Below are 19,952 nucleotides of genomic sequence, written 5' to 3'. Positions count from 1 at the left end.
TTAAATTTTGTCATGGCTTTTTTCTGATGATTTGTGACATGCTGACAGGTGAATTTATCACAGGTGACATTAATATGAGTGGCTGGCACAGCATTTGCAGCACTCTGTCCAGTCCACTGCTTGCTGTTTTCTCTCTCCTTTGTCATTTCTTTTGAGATTAGTGCTTTGGAAGAGCTGCAGGCCTTTGCTATTATTCTCTACTCCATAAAAACTCAATTACTGGAGTCTGACAGCCTGCCTGGAATCCAGGAGGACAAAGAAGGGCCCAGCCAAAGGAAAGGCAGGACCCAGTTGTGCCACCCTCTGGTACCACAGACCCCTCCCAGCCCCCAGGAACCGGCAATTAATGCTAATTAGGGAAAGAGGCAGCTTCCTTTGGGAGTTTTGGGCTAGTTTTTACTATGAATTCAAGGGAAATAGAGGAGAAGGGGTTTTGGCAAGGCCAGGGGATGATGCTGAACCCGGGTGGATGCAACCCCATTATCAATCCAGGCTGGGGGGTGAACAGACCAGGAGCAGCCCTGACAAAAGGGATTTGGGGTCTCTGTCCATGGCAGGGGGATTGGAACTGCATGACCTTGAAAGGTCCATTCTGTGATTCTGTGAGTCTATGAAAAATTATGTTTTAGCAAAGTTATGCCAAAAAAATAAACCAAAACCCACCATAAATTGGATATTATTGAAAATCACTATTTTTTTCTTGTTTCTGCTATTTAATATATTTATTATGCTTTTAATATATTAATATGGCACAAAATATAACTGATAAAAAATGTGTATATAACATATATCTTAATTCTATTTGTTGATATTTGTTTGTCAGCAAATGGAGAAATAAAAGACCTCAGCTTTTAAGCTTTTAAATTAAACTTCTACCCTTTTGCTTATCTTCCCTGGTCAGATGCTCCTGTTTGGTTCAGTGACATTAATGGAGTGAGGAAGGAGATCAAAAAGTGGCTGCAAGAGCTCAGCCTGCAAAGATGCTGGTGAACCTTTTATTCAGGTTTGAAAATTGTTCATTTTGATCAGAAATAAAATATTTTGCTCAAATTTCAAGTTTTATTATAAATTTTAAAAATTAGATGTCAATTAGAAGACAACTTTAAACACAATAATTTAAAATATTTACATTGAAGTTGTCAAGGCTGATTTTTTCAGAAACACATGGAAGCTTATTTTGGCTAAAGTAATGGAATCAATCTAACTTCACAGAAAGCTCTGGTTCACACATTACTTATTTCTCATGCTTATAGAAAATACTTTGTTCTTATTAAAGGAAAATACAGGGATGAGGGTGTGTTTGGCTGTGACATAATTTCTTCCTTTCCTTGCCTTTCCTTGCCTGTCCTTGCCTTTTCTTGCCTTGCCTTTTTTAAAGATTTTATTATGTTCAAAGGACAATCTGCTATTTCTGAAGCAATAAATATGACACAAAATGATCCAAACGTGCTCTTCCGTCACAGTTTGGTTGTTAATGTCACAGACAACCCTGAAACTTGAGAGGCCAATTGCCAGCCAGGAGCTGAGCTACTCCAGGGAGGGGACAGTAAGTCTGAGTTTCTTTACTTCCCACCAACCCTGACCAAGACATTTCCTTTTGAAAAAAAAAGGAAATCCATTGAAAAACCCATTGAAAAAATTCTCCAGTGTCATTTTTGGTGGTGGGTGAAGCCAGCTTTCAAAACCTTTGCAACAGTCTTTGGAAAACAAATAGAAAAGGATACCGGCGTGCCAATGACAGCAATTCAGTGTGAAGAACTGATGCCTTTGAGCGTGATTTGGGGGTTGTTTTAGGACAGGAGCCATGGCCGAGGACTACACCCGCCCTTCTTTGTGTGTGACATTCACCCCAGCACTCAAAGAACCAGATTTTTACACCTGCTCTTGCCGAATTAATTTTCTGAGCTCCCCGAGGAGTCCGAGAGGTGCCGGTCCCTCCGTGAGCCCGGAGCCGCAGCTGGGGACAGGACCGGTCCTTTCCAGGCCAGGTCAGCCAGGCTGTGCCATGCCTAAAGAACCCACTGCCCAGTTCCCAAAATCCAGCACCCACCATCCCAACCCCGTCCCAAAATCCGGCACCCACCATCCCAACCCCAACCCAAAATCCGGCACCCACCATCCCAACCCCATCCCAAAATCCCGCACCCAGCATCCCAACCCCATCCCAAAATCCGGCATCCACCATCCAAACCCCATCCCAAAATCTGGCACCCACCATCCCAGCTCTCCCGGACTCGGGGACAAGGCAGAGTGGGGTGACATCTCACCAACCTCCTGCCACAGGTTCCTCTTCCAGCCCGGGATTTTTCGGGTTTTTCCGCTTAGTTTATGAACATAAAACCCTGTCTGGCAAACAGGGGAGCCAAACCCAAGGAACGCCTCTTATTTTTTATCGCTGTTTTCATGCATCAGGTCGCCGTGTGCCCGTAGCTGCCGAGGGGAGTGGGAAGGGCTGGTTGGAAAGCAGGGAAAGGAGAGCAGCGTTTCCCCGCGGAGCCCCGTTCCCCGGAGGGAAGGAAGGTTTCCCGGCTGGAGCGGGAGGAGGAGAGACGGGGGCGGCTCCTCCGCCTTCCTCGGTAAGTGCTGCCGCCGGAATCCCCATCCCCATCCCCATCCCCATCCCCATCCCCATCCCCATCCCCATCCCCATCCCCATCCCCATCCCCGTCCCCGTCCCCATCCCCATCCCCATCCCCGGGTGGATCCTGACAGCCCTTCCCCGGGCTGGGCTCCCCTCGGGCAGGGCTGCCGCTGCTGCTCCCCGCTCCGGGGGATACCCCAGGCACGTTCTGAACCCTCTGCCCCTTCAAATACGATCTCCCCCTCGGGAAGGGCTCCCCCCTCTTCTTCCCCACCTCCAAGACAGATCCTCTCCGCGGGCAGGACCCCAGCCCCTCCCCGGGCTGATGCAGATGTGCTCCGCAGCATCCTCGGCGTTTTGCCCCACCCGGGGCCGGGGGTTTTGCTGCCCTGGGGGTTGGGGGTTTTGTCCCCAGAATTTTGGCTGGTTTGACCCCAGGGAGGGTGGACTTGGCACCGCGGGGCTGTAGATTTGTTCCTCGGGAGTAGCGTCTTTGTGCTCAAGGGTTCGGTGCTTTTGCATCCCGGGGTTTGGGGGCTTTCTGCACTGCAGGGGCTGGAGGTTTTGCTCCCCGGAGGGTGAGGGTTTTGCCTCCCCAGGGTTTGGGTTTTGGCACCCCGGCCGGTGACCCCCCGGTGCTGGCATCACCTCGCCTCGAGTTTTGCTGCGGTGATGCCGTCCCGGTCCCTCCCCTGTCCCCGGGGCAGGCAGCGGCTGTGCCGGGGCGACCCCGAACGCGGTGCCGGCGGTGGGTGAGGGTTCCGTGCCGGGAATCACCATCGGCCAGGCTGGGAGAGCTGGGCGGGCAGGGCTCCCCGGCACTTCGGAAGGCAAGGACGTGGTGTTTTACCGTGATCCCAGCCCCACGGCTCTCCGAGAGGCTGTAGGAGTGCGGGTTTGGGGCTGGAAAGAAATCGTGCCCGGAGAAATGCTGTCTCCGTCCGACGGGAAAGTTGGATGGAGGATGGAGGGAGGGAAGGAAAGTCAGCGCGGAGCTCGCTCGCTGCGCGGGTCCTGCTGCTGGGAGCATCCCCGGGCATCCTGCCCCTCCTTTATCACCACCCACAGCTCAACAAATTGCTCGCACTGTTCAACAATCGATGAGCTGCTGCAGTTTTCTCGTGGGGAGGAGGAGGGAAAGGTGTGCGAGGTCCCGGGGCAGGTATTGCTCCCTGCTGCCGTGTGCTGCTTTGTGCCTGATTCGGCAGAGCAGCAGAGCCTGGCAGCAAATAATTCCCAGTAATGTATTTCCAGTTTTCATCATTCCTCTAAGATTTTAAAGTGCGGTCAGCCTTGAGATTGCAGAGCTTTTTTTTTTTTTTTTCCCTCCCTTGCCACCAAACTATGCCTGTTACTGGTGAAATTAATCCCTTTAGCTTGGGATTTGTCTGCTGAATAAATTAGGTCAAACTTTCTGGATATTAAAGGGGAACAGAAATGGTGGACTTGCTTTGGTCAGGCAGCCTCAGAGCAGAATCCAGCCCATCAGTTTTTTGAAAGGAAGTAAAACTATAATATCCAAAAAAGAACAGTGCAAACCCTGAGGCATCTGAGATTCCCAGGAAACCTGGGAAGATCCCATATCATGGTACAGCTGGGAATTTATCCCTTTGGTATTAGAGGGCTCTTACAGGACAGACTGAATGACTGGTGTTGTAGAAAGACTCTGGGCTACCTCAGCACTGTAACCACATGGGCTGCTGCAGCTCACAGGAGCATTTAACAGCTCCAATATTTTAAGCTGAGGAAGTGCATCCCTGGGAAAGATGGCATATCTTGTTTTGTCCCAGTAATTTCCACAGAGAGGTTAAGATGGTATCATCCCCTGCTTCCCAGCAGCACTTCTTAGTTAACTTACTTAATTTAACACACTTTGGATAAAGGCTGGCTTGTCAGTCAGAGGCAAAAGGATCCAGACACCCACCCTGGGCTGCTTGGCTGCGACAGGGACTGTGGATGAGATTCCAGGGACTCTGCCAGGGGTTTCTTAAATGGGATCAGGAGCAGCAGGATTCTGTTGTCTGCACCCTGAATTAGAGTACAAGGTTCAAACTTGAAGTTTCAAGAAGGCATTATTTGTTTTTATTGTTGGAGTAATGGATGTCAAATAAAGACAGCATTATTTTCAGTCCCTCAGCCTTTGTGTTGATGAAAAGAAAAAAAAAATTACAAAAGAGTGTTTCTCTAGAATTTTATGAGTGTGGGCACATCTGTCTGCTGGCTTTGTGCACTGTCACACTCCTGATGTGTCCTGCATCAAGGAGCCTGCTGTGAGTTTTTCCCTTGAGAAGACCTTTTAACCCAGGCTGGTGGCTGAGATGGTACTTGAGCAGCACAGAGAGCTGGCAAAGAGGAATTCTAATAAGAATCCTAATTCTGCTCAAAGTTTGAGAGTGGTGTGTGTTCACAGAGCAGTGTGAGTAATGATCTGCTTTAATTAGAGTTGTTCTAGCACTGATACAAACTTAATGACTGTGTGGGAACAGTCGTTCTTTGCAGGAAGGTGTGACTTCAAAAGCTCCTTGTCTCGGTGTTACATCTAAAAAACCCCAAATAATTAATTCAGAATTCTCATCTATCATTCTCATCTACCCATGAACAAAAATTTGACAGCGTTTTTTAAAAACCTGAAGACCAAATGTTTTAAACTTTAACATTTGACATAGTATTTTTTTTCCTTAAAAAAATTGATTTTTCATCAAACCTGATTTTTTGCTGTTCATGTCTTAGGACTATTCTAGTGCTGCATGCCCTCTTGGGAGAACCTGGGGTTCACTGGGTGGTACTCAAGTGTTTAAACTGGTTAGGGGTCAACTCCAGGTGGGGTCAGAGGGCATTTTCCAGATCTTGTAGAGGTACAGAGGTGTGAGGACACCAGCAGGGGTGGGAGATGAGAAGGAAGATGGTTGTGGAGCAGGGAATGGCCCTTGGAGAGGTAGTCTGGAGCCTGGCTCCCCTATGGCCATGTGCCATGTCCCTGTGGATTTCCCACGTTTGTTCATGCGGATTTCCCACCTGTGTCCATGTGGATTTCCCACCTGTGTCCCTGTGGATTTCCCACCTGTGTCCATGTGGATTTCCCACCTGTGTTCATGCGGATTTCCCACCTGTGTTCATGTGGATTTCCCACTTGTGTTCATGTGGATTTCCCACCTGTCTTCATGTGGATTTCCCAGCCATGAACTATAGATTTCCCAGCAGTGTCCATGTGGATTTCCATCCTGTGTCCATATGGATTTCCATCCTATGTCCATGTGGATTTCCCAGCCGTGTCCATGTGGATTTCCCACCCGTGTCCATGTGGATTTCCATCCTGTGTCCATGTGGATTTTCAGCCTGTGTCCATGTGGATTTCCCACCTGTGTCCATGTAGATTTCCCAGCCATGAACCTATAGATTTCCCAGTAATGTCCATGTGGATTTCCCAGCCCTGTCCATGTGGATTTCCCAGCCGTGTCCTTGTGGATTTCCCACCTGTGTCCATGTGGATTTCCCAGCCATGAACCTATAGATTTCCCAGCAATGTCCATGTGGATTTCCCAGCCATGTCCATGTGGTTTTCCCACCCGGATCCATGTGGATTTCCATCCTGTGTCCATATGGATTTCCATCCTGTGTCCATGTGGATTTCCCAGCCATGTCCACGTGGATTTCCCACCTGCTGTCCCCGAGCTGTCTGTGTGGAACACTCAGGGAGGAGAACAGCCTGAACAATTCCTTCTGCCAGGAAATGTGTCTGCATTGAAACCCAACTGTTCCACAGGAGCTCATCCAGTCTGATGACATCCTCAGTGGAGCTGTTAGAAAGAATGGCACAGGTTATCCTCTTTTCTGGCAATTATGGGAGAGCTGGAGACTGGATTTTTTATTTTATTTTATTTTTATGAGTTGTTACCAGGATGTGGAATGTTGTCCAAGAACATTTTCATTAGGACTGAGGTACTTAAGACACCCTGCAGACTTTTAGCAGTGCTGGCCCAGGGGGCTGCCTGAGATATGTCCAAAAAACTTGCTTGTTCTCAGTGCTTGAGGAGCAGGAGAGCTTCAGGTTTCAGCCAGTGACTCCTAGCTACAGCGAGGAAGAGCTTTCCTTCTTTATTTTTTCTTTTTTTAGTCAGCTTGGGTCTTTCCTTAATTTAATTATTTTTTTTAATTTTTTATTTTTATTTTTTATTTTTAATTTTTATTTTTAATTTTTATTTTATTTTTTTTTTAATTTTTATTTTATTTTTTACTTGAAAGAAAGGAAACTACTAAGTCCAGCAAATAAACAGAAGTCAGAGGATGGAGCTGAGGAGTTTGAAGGATGGGAAGGGGCATGAGCACATGATTACATCCAAGGACAAGGTCACTATTGCTTTCAGAAAATGCAGCCCAGTCTCACAGTTGTGCAGGAATGCTGGCAAGAAGTCAGCAGGTGGAAAAGAAACACCTGGGTGGTGTAGACTGCTTGGAATTCTGGAAGGTTTTCAATATAGTCCTTCATAGTGGGGGCTTTTAAGGAAATGTAATAGTCCCAAGAAGTCAAGAAGTCAAGAAGGAAGTTCCTGTGTGAATAAATGTAGGAAATGGATTTGTAGAGATATACGGGAGGGGTAAGTGCACAATTTTTCATCAGGAAATATTTCTATAATTCTCTTTTCACCGCAAATTTTGTATTTGTGTTCCCTCAGCTGCACCAGTGAGCTTTGAACTGCTGGAGTTTTTGCAGGGCATCATTCCCACCTTCCCAGCTACCTGTGGCACGCTTGGTAGAGTCTGGGAACTGAGCTGTGGACACAACATGTGGATTTCCTCAATGGAAAAATCCCCAGTTAAGGAGCTGGGAGCATCATCTCCCATCTGGGCACAGAGGGAACATGAGTCTGGGGCCAGGGCTGCGCCTGAAACACCTCAATGTGATGATCCTCCAGCCCAAATAATTCTGTGATTCCCTGATTCTGCTCCCTGTGTAGCTGCTGGCAGCCCTGCTTGGCCATTCGGACTGGAGGATGGAGCTGCCCACTGTGGCAGTAAAAATCCCCTGAACTTCTGACTCTGAAAAGCACCAGGACAACCCAGGGCACAGCACGGACTGAGCAGAGGGGCTGTGGCAGAAGCCAGCCTGGGCAAGCAGCCCCAGCTGCTCTGGGGGTGGCAAAGATGATAATGAGAATATAGAACCACAGAATGGTTGAGGTTGGAAAGGACCTTAAAGATCATCTAGTTCCAGCCCCCACATTACGTGCACTTGGCATGCTGTTCAGTGGGATTTAGCCCAGCTGCTTTAATCTTTTATTTCAGTTGTTTTCTTTTCCTCTCTCTGCTCTCAGTACATTTCTATTTTTTTTTTTCCTGGTCTCATGCTTCATCTGATGATGTATTTTCATTCACGGGAGGGCTTTTAATGGCTGTGAAGGACTTCAGTCAATGCTTCACATTTGTCCTCACCCTCAGGATTTCAGACCCTTCTCATGGGCTGCTAACCCAGGACACAGGCACAGCAGGGCGTGTGGATTTTTTCTGGAGCAAACAAAGCATAAATTATTTCCATCCTCCCTTTCACACACCTACAAATCATCATTGAAGCAATTCTGGTTCTCTCCTTTTGTCTCGTTCAGGTTTTAACAGTGGGAAGATGCTGATGGACAGGAACGAAACCTGGCTCTCTAATTTCTCCTCTGCTGCCTCCTCCTTTGCAAGGGGAGGGGTTGGGCTCCAGGAGGTGCTCGTTGGGTTTGTCCTCACCCTCATCGACCTGGTCACCCTGCTGGGAAACACCGTGGTGTTCCTCTGCCCGGTGGTGGAGAAGAGGCTGCGCACTGTCACCTACATGTTCATCATGTCCCTGGCCACGGCAGACTTCCTCGTGGCCTGTCTGGTGATGCCCTTCAGGTGAGGAGGGGCTGTGGGGTGGGAGCAGAGGAGGACAAAGATGCTTTCTCCCAGCTCTTGGAGCAGGGCTGGGCTGAGCTGTGGCTGTGTGTGCTTCCCCGTCTCTGCTCTGCATTATGGACCCCCCTATAATGCATGGAGACACAATTCCCAAGAGTCTTTTTCCTGTTGAGCACACAGGGACCCAGGCTGCTGATCTGAACTGGATTTCCAGCTTTGCCTGTAGAGCTCCAGTCGTTGAGCCTCCTCTTCCAGGACTAGCCCTGCACATGGAATGTAAGGAATTTATTCAGTATAAGCAGAGTAATTTAGGTTTCCCCTATATTTCATGAAGAAGCTCTTGAGAGGGCAGGTATCCCTGCACGAGGTTTATATTTATGGGAGCTTCACTACCTGGCTAAAACAGTGAAACACAAAGCAGAAAGCAGCTGGCTTGTGATCCTGGCTGTCTTGTCCTGCAAGGCAGCCATAGGTTTGTGAAAATCAGGGAGCTGGACCCTGTTTTGGGTTCATGGCACAATATGAGGAAGCTGAATTCTTTGCATGTTCCGTGCTTCAGTTCTCATTGGACTGCCTATTCCTTTGAATTTGGCACTGAAAAATATTGTCCCAACAAGCAATTACAAACTGAGTTAAAAATTCATGGTATCAGGTAAAAAATGCAGTTAATGATGTTATTTTATAAAATAATACTGCTAACTTAAATTCTATGTTTGGTTAATTTAAAGTTCAGGTTCTGAAATTATAGAACCATAGTGGGGTTTGGGTTTGCAGGGTCCTTTAGGGGTCATGGCAGGGACACAGGTAACTGGACCAGGTTGTTCAGAACTCCATCCAACCTGGCTTTGAACATTTCCAGGGATGGGGCAGCCACAGCATCTCTGGGCATTCTCACTGTAAAAAAAATTCTTCCTCCTATCTATTTTAAATCTGCTTTTAGTGATGTTTTACTTAAGCAAGAAAAATGACAAAGGGGAGCAAAGATCAGAGCGTGGTTGGTGCTTTGTTCTCCTCCTGAGTGTCCTGGTGGGGAGACCTGGCAGCTCCTGGTGCCACGTGCTGAGGGACGGACCCTGCTGGCTCCACCAGCCTTGCCCAGCCCTGCCAGCACAGGGGCTGCTGGTTCACACTTTCCCACTGTTTTGGCTTCACATCTACATTGCTCTTTTGGTTTCAGTTTGCTCCTCAGCTGGCAGGTTATTATGTGCCAAAGGAAAGGGAAATGATCTTAGGAGGCAGTTTGGCTCAGGAGAATGTGGCAGAAGGGAAAAACAAATTTGTCCTTGGTGTCTTAATTTCATAAGACTTTTATTTTGTCCCTGTCTTAAGCAGAAGTGGTTCAGCTGAGCTTAGCTTGTTGTCTGAGTACTCCAGCCAGTCTGTCATTTCCAGGCTGAATATTTCCAGCTATTCTTCTCCTCTGCAAGCAAAAGGGCAAGGCAGGGGTGACTTCATTGTGTGGGTTTTTTGGCTTTTCCTACTCCTTCTTATCCAGCAGCATTTCCAGGCTGCAGAGACTTTTTACCCCGGAGAAGAGGGGTCAGGTATCCATTACCCCAAGCTGTGAGGACATCTGCAGGTCAGGTGCATCCCACCAGATGTGCAGGTGAGAACTGGGCACCTGCTGACCTGGGATCTGTGTGCAAGGGTGTCCCCACAGCAGCACATCTCCTTCTGGGAGGCCAGGGCACACCACGGGCTCTGCACATCCCCGGGGATAAGGAGGGCTCTGAGGAATGGCAAAACAGCACCCAAGTCCAGTGCTGAACCCGTGCTCCAATTCTAATGCCTCATTTCCCCTCTGTAAAAGAGCCATGAAACTTTTCCACGGGTGTGCTGTGGGATCCTCCACACTGCCCATGGTGTAGGGACAGGCTCTGCTGTGGTTTGCTTGGATTTTTGCCTGGAATCCCACCTAACAAAAAGCTGCTGAGGGCTGGGCCCCTTCAGCAGCACTGCACCTTCCTACAGCAGCTGCTGTGCTCTGGAACAGCCTTCACAAATGGATTTGGTGAACTGGTGCTGATGATGTAGATCAGGCATTGTTTTCTCACATCAGGTTGAATCTTTCCCCTGTGCTGGACACCTGAGTGCTGCAGCTCAGCAGCCCTGATCCCATTGTATTTCACCAGCAAGCTGGGAAGTTACAGGATAATTAAAGCTTTGCAGGACTAGGGAGTTACTCATCAAATTCACTCACAGTGGTGATTTCAGCAGCACCTCGGGAGCTGCAGAAAACTGGAGAAAGAAAGGAGATGCAAATGGCATCTCAGTGAATGCTATAGAAACATGCATCAGCCTTCCTACAGCTGCCATATGTTCCTTCCTTCACTGCTCACTTCTCACAGGCTCCTCTTGACTTTGTTAGAAATATTTTTGGTACTGTGTCTGTTTTTTCTGGTGTGGTTACCTTGCTGAGGCATTTATGAGCCACATAACATACACATAACATACAAGCTGTATGGGCTTCCTCCTGGGATGTTTTGTTTTGTATATTTTTTTAACCAAGAGAAATCCTTTCTGGTTTTGAAGCATTTGATTGGATGTGAACTGAGTTTCTTGGAGATGTCCCATGCCCCAGGAATTGGGGAGAAATCACAAAAGACTGTGCTGTGTTAGGCACTGGGAAAATGCTGTGATAAACAGAACTGTGCAGATGTAAATTTGGGGAGCTTTGTGGGGCAAAGCACCTCTCTCATGGCACTCAGGCTGCAAGAAGCACAGGTTTGCTGCTGTTCAGTCATGCTCTAGCTGTGGGCTGCTCCTTTTTTGCGTTGTGCTTGGAGGATGAATCGCTGCTGTCTGAGCTGCGTGTCCATCTTTAGCACTTGTGTGATAAAATGCAGCATTACCTCAGTCACAAAGAAATAGGCACAGAATGGTTTGGGTTGGAGGGAAATTAAAGATCATCTTGTTCCAGCCCTGGGCAGGACCAGCTCTCACTAGACCAGGCTGCTCACCCAGCCTGGCCTCATACACTGCAGGGGCTGCTCAAACAGCCCCCCCAGCTCTGATTCCCACCCGTTTTCTCTCCCAGCATCATTTACGAGGTGACGGGGATGTGGCTCTTTGGGAAGCTGTTCTGCAAAGTCTGGATCTCCTTCGATGTCATGTTCTGCACCGCATCCATTGTCACGCTGTGCTTCATCAGCCTGGACAGGTACTGCTCCGTGGTCACCCCCTACCACTACTCCAGAAGGATGTCCCGGGGCAGGTGAGTGCAGCTGCTCCTCCTTTGGGGTCCCTCCAGCTTGTCCTTCACTGATCTGAAGCTGAATGAGCTCAGATCATTCAGCTGCTGCCCAGAAGCAAAGCGATGCAGAGAAAGGAACTTTCACCATTTAAAACTGCAGAAAATGCTTCATGTGGTGCAGGAGAGGACAAGAAGGATGCAGCTGAAGGGCTCCTGGGAGAATATTTTTTGAGCTAAGGAAGGGTTGCAAAATGGGGTAGAAACCAGTGATATGGGCTGAGTTGGACCTACAGGCTTTTCCCTGTGCTGTCATTTCACAGGAATTTCATAGAATCACAGAATGGCTTGGGTTGGAAGGGACCTTAAAGATGACCATGTTCCATCCCCCTGCTGTGAGCAGGGACGCCTTCCACTAGACCAGGTTGCTCAAGCCTTGGCCTTGAACCTTTTCAGAGATGGGGAAGGACTTTGAAGAACTTCTAAGGACTATGTGAAAGGAGACCCAGAAGGATGCATGTAGCAGTACTCTTCCCTCTCTTAAACTCACCATCTTTTCTGAAGTGATATTCAGGGAAAACAAGGAGAGTTTCTGAGTTCCCATGAGAGTTTCATGAGGACTGCAGGGTGAGGAAAGTCATCTGAGGGTGGGCAGAGAGGACACTGCAGCACTGGAGTGCTTTACAGGGTGCGTTCAGGCTCTTCTAGGAAGGTTTTCCCACTGTCACTCTTGCTGTGTGTGATTTGTGGATCACAGGCAAAGAGAGGAGGAGGAGCTCTGGGTCCCCCCTTGCAGATTCTGCCATCTGGTGTCCGTCAGCTCCATCCTCGTCAGGCCCCAGAGGGTGAGATAATGGCAGATAGTAAAGCTGAAAGCAAAAATATCTACATGCTGTTGTTGCAAATACTAACAAACATCTGTAAAACCTTTCCTCATCTTTTCTCAGACAACTCTGAGATTCCATAAGCTGACCCAAATTCTGTCAGCTACAGACCAATTATCCAATTGTTGGAGATACACGAGTCTGGACTTGTTACAGCCCAGCCTTTTTCCTTCTCCACGCCCTGCTGGACTGCTCAAAAGTGATATCCCACACAGGTTACCATGGGAATTGACTCGTACTGGATATTCTCAACCCAAAATTACTCAGACCCTCCCTCCCCTCCTCATCTCTTTCCTTTTGCAGATGCATCGTGATGACCTGCACGGTCTGGGTATATTCCTCCCTCATTTCCTTCCTTCCCGTCATGCAAGGCTGGAATGAGATCCCCGGGGTGGACTTCGATGCGGGCAGGGAATGCATCTTCGTCACCAACTGGGTTTTTGCCATCGTGGCTTCCGCCCTGGCCTTTTTCCTTCCCTTCGTGGTCATGTGCAGCATGTACTTCTTCATCTACCGCGCCTCCCGCCTCAAGGCCACCCGCATCATGTCCCAGACGCTGGAGATCCACTACCACCCCAACAGCAAGCGGCAGAACCACCTGCAGCTGGAGAACAAGGCCACGAGGACCATCAGCATCATCATCTCCGTGTTCGTGCTCTGCTGGCTGCCCTACTTCGTGCTGAACGTCTGGCTGGCGGCCCGAGGCACCGACTCCACCAGCACCGTGCTGCTCGGCACCTTCAAGATCATCACCTGGCTGGGGTACTGCAACTCCACCATCAACCCCCTGCTCTACGCCTTCCTCAACAGGGACTTCCAGCACGCCCTCAAGAAGCTGCTCCTGTGCCGGCGCAGGTCTCAGGTGGATGTTGGGGAAGACATGGTTTCCATAGCCACGTTTTCCAAGACTGCTCCAGAGCTGGAATACAGCGTGACGGTGCCCAACGGCGCCCCGAAGGGCAAAGCCAAGTCATAGGGATTCGGGATCAGGCGCTGGAGGTGGTGATACAGAGAGTGCTGGAGCACATCCCAATGGAAAAACAAAGGGTAGGAAAATAGGGGAAGCAGGGGCTGGAATATTACAGCTGGGGACAAAACCACAAAGATGCATTTCTTCACCTTCCACAGTTTCAACGAGGAACTCAGACATTTTAGGGGCAATCTGCTGTATATTAATGGAACAAATTAATTACTGGAAAATTATTTTTCTAATGAGCATTTTCTAAGAAATTCAACCTTCATGTTAGGTAAAAAAACCAAACCAGTATGGTACAACGTGACCTTACATTTGTGCACATCCTGGTGATCTGTGTCAGGTGGGACAGTGTTTCTTATCAAGCCACTGCAGCTTCTCATCTCAAAGTTTCATGACAGATTTGACCAGTTTTAATAACTCCACGTGTACCAGTCTGTGTATGGGAATTAGAGGGGGGATGTGCTCACTTCCTGAAGAGGCACCACTCTGCAGCCTGGGCTGCTGCTTAGGGTTCAGCTCACTGGCTTCTGCAACATCTGGATATTCAGAACTTTCTGTGGCCTTCTGTGAATGATCTGTGGGTTTCCTTGTTAATTCTGGAAGGGGACATGACCTGTGGCGGACCCCAGGAGATGACAAAGACTTGGTGTAACAGCAGGACCACTGCAGTTTCAAAGCCACAGGTGGCTGACACCATCTGAAGATGGGATGCAAACAGGAATTATTACTTGTGTGTACACTGTGGTATCTACCACAGAGACAAAAAAAAAAAAAAAAGATAAATGGAAATTATTATTTTTACTACTCCCAAGTGCTTGTCTGGACTTCCAACAGCACTGGCTCCCTGCAGGAACACCACAAGTGCCTCACTGGAGGGTTACTCTGAAAAGGTAGCAGGGGACTGTCCTCAGAGGTGGCAAAATGCAGGAGGACCTGCCTGGAGCATCTGAGCTACTGAAGATGCCAGCACAAGGGTGAGAAGTTCTCTCTCAAGAGCCTGGTGAAAAAACAGCCCTGACCTGGGGTTCAAGAGTGGTTCTTGTGTGAAATGACGAGGAGAGGGTGAGGTGTTCCAGACCCTACAACTCCAGCAACAACATGGAAGTGGTAACTACCTACCTTATTCTGGGGGAAGCATCCCATGGGCACAAAGGTGGACAAGGCAGAAATCCTGCTGCTGCCACCCAGGTCATTTTGATAAACAGGACAAGGAATGGGGTTTCATTCCCAAGAGCTATGGGGGAGGAAAGGAGCTGAGGGATAGGCAACATCCTGTGAAAGAATGGGACAGGAGCACGATGCTGCACAGCACAGCAGAACCCCAGGCCAAAGGCCCTTTTGCAGGGCTGTGGGCTCACACTATCCCAGTTTGGCCACAAAACAGCTGGCAGGAAAGTACACATCATTCAAAGGAAAACCTCTCAGATTAGAGAAGAGCCTTTCTCTGTCAAACCCTGGAGCAAAAAGGGACAAAGACAGGGGGAACACACTCCAGTGCTTAGAGAAGCAAAGACTGGCCAGGCAGCTCAGAGCTGAGCATGGCCAATGCTTTTGTGGCTGGCCAAGGAACCCACAGGAGAGGACTCATCCACCCCTTTGAGGGCAAATGTCACATCCCAGAATATGCAGGCACCTGGTGTGAACACATATGCTAGCTCTGGTACTGAAATACTGCAGGGCCCTTGGAACAGGCAGTTGCCCACATCCAGATATACAGCAAGTTAAAAATACCTTAATCCTCATTTCCAGTGCCCCACCTGTAATCACTGAGCTGGCAGGGAAGGCAAAGAGGCTCCACACGGGGCCATTTCACTGTGCAGCTGCAGCTGATGCAAACAGGGACATCCAAGGGAAGAGGACACAACTCTCCTGCTTTAACCCAGCCAAACACAAACTCTGTTCTGATCAGATACTCACTGCAGCATTCTGCTTTCTCCTGGACAAGCCAGTACCTAGGAGCATTATCCAAGAGGACATGGAAGACAATCATTGTAATCTACTCCTGATTTATCATAAAGCTGCAGGGTGTCAGCTGGTTTAATTGCTGGTCACAGTGTCACACCACAGTAGAGTAATCCCCAGAAGGATTTGAATCCAGTGTCTTTTTAGGAAACTGATCTCAGAGACTTTTAACAAATTTAAGTCTGTAAAACAGAAAAACACAATTGTTCAAGAACAGCTCTAACAGCATAAGAGTTATCTCTCCTCCCCTCTCTGGTGAGCCTCCATAATCCACCCAGTTTAGAGCTCAATTCCCTTATTTCTCCAGATCCTGTCTCACTTCCAAGCAGCACATTTGGTTTTGTGTCATCACACATGCTGTGGCCAGGGTGAGACAGGGAAGCAAAGAAGTTTCAGGAATGCAGAGCCCATCCTGTTCCCACTGCACAGGGCTGCCATCCGCAGCACTCACCAATGCAGGCTTCCAACAGAAGCAACTACTATTTTGTCTTATAAATAAAAAAAGTTTATTAAATCATTTAGACTTGAAAGAAGTCACAATAATCAATGCACTCAACAATTACAGCAAGTGCATCCTGTACACCACCAACCCAAATGGATTGATTCTGTATTTTATAAATAAAAATTAACATATTTACAGTGAGAAATAAAAGCATGGCATTAGGCAGTTAAATTAGCAGATTACACAAATGCCTACCAGTTGATTTTTTTTAAAAAGTACAAATCTACAAGATTACATACGACATGTATGACTTCATTAGGTTTAAATTTTCAGAATCACAACATTTTTGTACATAATTTTGACTATGGCTCTTCCAACCACTGCCTATAAAACCCCCATTTAATGGCAAAAAGCTCCTTAACCTTCTCTACAGCTTCATCCGTGTAAGATGCAATCCCTAAGATCTACTGTAGTGCAGAAGTGTGAAATGATTTCCTCTAATGACAGGCTATGGACAGTGACAATATGTACAACTGTGGTACTTTTTTGCTTTAAAAATAGTGCAGATTCCCAGTTTACCCACCAGGGACAAAAATGGAGTCAAAGTTAATTTCAAAATCATCTTCATTTCACCAAAGAGCAAGTGACCCGCATAGACACTCACTAGGCTTAGAGACTGTAATTCGCTCTATAAAAATACAGTATTTTAATTCTATTTACATGTTACAGATCTCTCACTCACCCAGCAAGCTGACATTTACAAGCTTCAAAAAAAACCCCAAGAAACCCCCCCAAAAAAGGATAATGGAGCACAATATTGGCAAGCACAGCAGCTGGACCCATCCGCTTAGGAGAGCAAAGGTAAGGAAAATGGAATGTGAAAGGTTTGGTTACTGGGCTTCGTTGGTTGTCAAAGTAAACAAAAATCTGTCCAAGATGTCTTATACATTAAACATGGCAAAAAAAGCTGAAGTAAACTATTCCCAAGATAAACATTCTGCATCATAGGATCCTTCTGCTGAACAATCCCTGTGAAACCTGCCGAGTGGAAGAAGTGATCCTGAGGATAGTTATTTGCTTGGTTGTCTGGAATGTTTATTTCCTGATAGGCTCATTGTCCGTGACCTCTGCCTGAGCATGGGTTTGGGTGGGAGCTCCAAGTCCTCAAAGACAGGATTTTCTATGATTGCTGCAGCCTCTGGTCGTTCAGTGGGACTTGGAGAGAGCATGTCCTTCACCATGGTGTACTGAAAGAAAACACAACATATATTACATGAACCAATCCATAAACTCTTCCTCATTTCATGTCCTGGTGTCAGCTGTGCCTGTGTGAACCAGTGGAAAATACCCCCAGCTGCTTTCTGAGTTATTGGGTGTTACTGCTTTGGCTCAGTAGTTAGATGTGCACTAAATATTTTAAAATGTATCACTGTGCATCTCTTAAAGTGTCCTTACTGTCACCGGACACAAGGTTTAATAGAGTTATAAAAAACTTCACATTATTTGCAATCAAAATTACATTTATGAGACATAATTTATATGTAAATTTTAAATTAATGTTTAAGCCATCACATATTTAGACACATTGAATTTTTCTCATGGCAAATTAGAATTTTTCCTTTAAATATACAAGTAGTCTGAATATTTGTTTCAAATTTAATCAGAATTAGTGTTCTGCTCCAGCTGAGCACAGCACAGCCCCTTCTCCCAGGCAGCCTTCAGCAGGACAAAAAGCAGGAAAGGCTGGTCTCACTCAGCCACCGGTCTGAAGCTACCCTGTAGACCTGAAAGCACCTCAGCTTTTTACTGGGGAGGTTTCGTACATCACCTTCTCTTTAGCTACAACCACATCACTTTACAGCCCTGACTAATGAGAACACAGCACAATCTGCTCACGTGATTTCCCTCTTGGGAGGTCCAGTTCTGGAGGGGATCCCATACAGCCATGGTACTACCTAGAGCCTCTCCTTTACCTGTCTGAAGCGTTGCGCTTTCTCTTTGGGAATATGGATTTGTTGCAGGAAATCATGACAGGATGTATGTGAAATGAATGGCTGTAAGTGACAAAGGGAAGCCAGGTAAAAATGTACCCCTGGAGGAAAACTGTGACAGAGGTGTCATTGTGCCCATTATTGCAATGTTATAGCTTTGAGATGTAGGGAATATTGGGATAGAGAAATGCATCTTAATAACATGAAAGCTACCTGGTTCCTCCATTTTTACCTGCAAAGCAGTTGGAAAGCAAAGGAAAAAAGCTACAATTATTAATGAAAAAGCTGTAATTAATAGCACGAGCTGTACCTACCTCTTGTGCATAATTCTGAGTGAACAATGGTGGAAACTTCAAATTTCGAACATCACTCAAGGTCTGCAAAAATACCAAGAATGACATTAACTTTTCCAAAATATAATTCTTCAGTAATACTACCCTTATCCTTCAAAAATATGCATATTATGCAAAGAAATCAGCCTGCTGGAAAGAAAATCTTTTGTTTCAAAGTGTTGCTTTAGTAGTTAAAATCACAACCTAGCTGAACAGGCGAGTTGCTGCTTCCCTAGGTATTGAGCCTGCAACAAGAAGAGTTGTGCTACAAGAATTGTGATCTCTGCAGTTTTAAATCAGTCAGATACATGAACTTGTACTTTCTCACTTTACCTGAACAAAATCAACAAATCTGTGCACCACCCATAACTCCCAAGATGGCCTACGCCAGTATTAAGACACATGAAATGACTGTCTCTGCATTATCGATGTAAGCACCTCTCTTTGTTCAACATTTAAGGAGGAATGAGAACATTTATCAGCAGTTTGGAAAGCAGCTGTGGTTGGGAATTTCTGTGCTTCTTTCATACAAAGGTCACTGGCTCCATCTAGTGACAGTGTTTTTCCCATGTTCAGCCAGAACAGTATTTAGCACTTCAATTTCTTTGGAAGGATCTCCTTTTACAAAAGTTTGAGCACAAAATACAAGCATTCTAAAGCTAAATCAAAATTCATTTCACTATTACTCCACTGGAAGTAAAAAGTGACCAGTTAATAGTGATGGGCAACAGCCAAACTCCTGTTCAAGAGAACTGAGTTTGATGACATTAAAATGCTTCAGAAAACTTTTCTCCCTTTCTGACAGTTCAGTTTGCTTTTACTGATCTGTTTTCCAGCATGTCATTTGGAAATAAATTGCACTGCTACTGACTAACTGCTCACAGCTTGAGACAGAGGCAGCTCTCACGCTCCACCTCCGGGGATTTTTCCAACCAGTTGTCACAAATTCCTAGAATTTGCTGGGTTATTTGGTCAGGCAGTGCATGTTTTGCTTCAGCAAGCAGTGCTAATGCTTGGCTGATGCCAAAGAAAACCTCAGTGTAACAATACAGAAATAACTACTGAAGCAGCCAAGCTCTAGAACCTGGCAATGAAAGGGCAGGGGTTTCTTTTTAGCAAAAAGAGTGAAATGACAGTGAAAATCCGGGAAAGTCAGGGCACTCTTTTAACACTCTCTTCAAGTAAAAATTCAAATTAGATGGAATTAAGGTTTTATTCTGATTACTTGCTTTGCTTCTATTCTTAGGAGAGAAACTGGAAGGGCAAAGTCTGTAATCACTGCTGCAAGATATGTGACAATCCAGGATGGCTCTTTCCCAGGTATTTTGTTCCAGTATAACTGATTTAGAGAAACTGAAACTGATTTCAGTGCCAGAGGTTCAAATTAAACACCAATTCCTCCTCCAGACTATACTCCCTGTGCCATTAAAAGCCAGAGCATTTAAATAAAGAGAATGCAACAGATGAAGCACTTAGGCTGCTGTTCAAGTTGTTTCTTACCTCTCTGCTAAACCCACTCCATCTTCACCTGAGAATGTAATGCACTCAAACACATTCAAATGATAAATACAAGTTTTAATGTCTCTTTCTTTCCTGCACAGGTCACTGGTTGTCACAGAGGAGAGCCCTTTCTGGCTGTAGCCCCTTTTCTCCATGAACTTGCTCCTGAGCAAGAGGAATCTCGCACTCTAACAGCATGCAAGAGCTGTGATCACAATCA

General features: G+C 46.7%; 2 protein-coding genes and 1 long non-coding RNA gene across 4 annotated transcripts in view; 1 reads left to right on the top strand and 2 right to left on the bottom strand.

Moving 5' to 3' along the window:
- Positions 1-692: 692 nt before the first annotated feature.
- LOC140683894 (uncharacterized) lies at positions 693-2,408 on the bottom strand. The gene is made up of 2 exons (XR_012055493.1): positions 2,272-2,408; positions 693-2,009 (listed from the first exon to the last, which is right to left on the bottom strand). It is a non-coding gene; the product is annotated as an uncharacterized lncRNA (long non-coding RNA).
- Positions 2,409-2,445: 37 nt separating this feature from the next.
- Positions 2,446-19,866, top strand: LOC115494816 (histamine H2 receptor-like). 2 transcript variants are annotated; one of them, XM_072927896.1, is made up of 7 exons: positions 2,446-2,576; positions 8,182-8,455; positions 11,493-11,669; positions 12,833-14,612; positions 16,639-16,770; positions 19,479-19,552; positions 19,834-19,866. In XM_072927896.1, the coding sequence occupies exons 2-4, from the start codon at positions 8,199-8,201 to the stop codon at positions 13,503-13,505; spliced, it is 1,107 nt and encodes a 368-aa protein (XP_072783997.1). In that variant the 5' UTR covers positions 2,446-2,576; positions 8,182-8,198; the 3' UTR covers positions 13,506-14,612; positions 16,639-16,770; positions 19,479-19,552; positions 19,834-19,866. The 2 variants fall into 2 exon arrangements, with proteins under 2 accessions (XP_072783997.1, XP_032603793.3); XM_032747902.3 differs by lacking the exon at positions 19,479-19,552.
- EIF2AK3 (eukaryotic translation initiation factor 2 alpha kinase 3) overlaps positions 15,950-19,952 on the bottom strand; it is a 42,362-nt gene continuing 38,359 nt past the window's right edge. Inside the window, exons 16-17 of the mRNA XM_002187294.7 lie at positions 18,215-18,277; positions 15,950-17,156 (exon numbers count right to left, since the gene is read on the bottom strand). Coding sequence (XP_002187330.6) covers positions 16,980-17,156; positions 18,215-18,277 — 240 coding nt within the window. The 3' untranslated portion in view covers positions 15,950-16,979. The remainder of the gene's footprint in view (positions 17,157-18,214; positions 18,278-19,952) is intronic.

Source organism: Taeniopygia guttata, chromosome 4 (assembly GCF_048771995.1).
Source record: "Taeniopygia guttata chromosome 4, bTaeGut7.mat, whole genome shotgun sequence".
In the NCBI taxonomy this organism is placed as follows: domain Eukaryota; kingdom Metazoa; phylum Chordata; class Aves; order Passeriformes; family Estrildidae; genus Taeniopygia; species Taeniopygia guttata.
Note: the sequence above shows the minus strand (reverse complement) of the source record. Positions and strands in the feature narration are given on the sequence as shown.

Bases quoted from the DNA above. Each gene is read 5' to 3' on its own strand.
- LOC115494816 (XM_032747902.3), top strand. From the start codon at position 8,199: ATGCTGATGGACAGGAACGAAACCTGGCTCTCTAATTTCTCCTCTGCT. The intron at 8,456-11,492 runs GTGAGGAGGGGC...TTTCTCTCCCAG, and splicing joins TGTCTGGTGATGCCCTTCAG to CATCATTTACGAGGTGACGG. The intron at 11,670-12,832 runs GTGAGTGCAGCT...TTCCTTTTGCAG, and splicing joins AGAAGGATGTCCCGGGGCAG to ATGCATCGTGATGACCTGCA.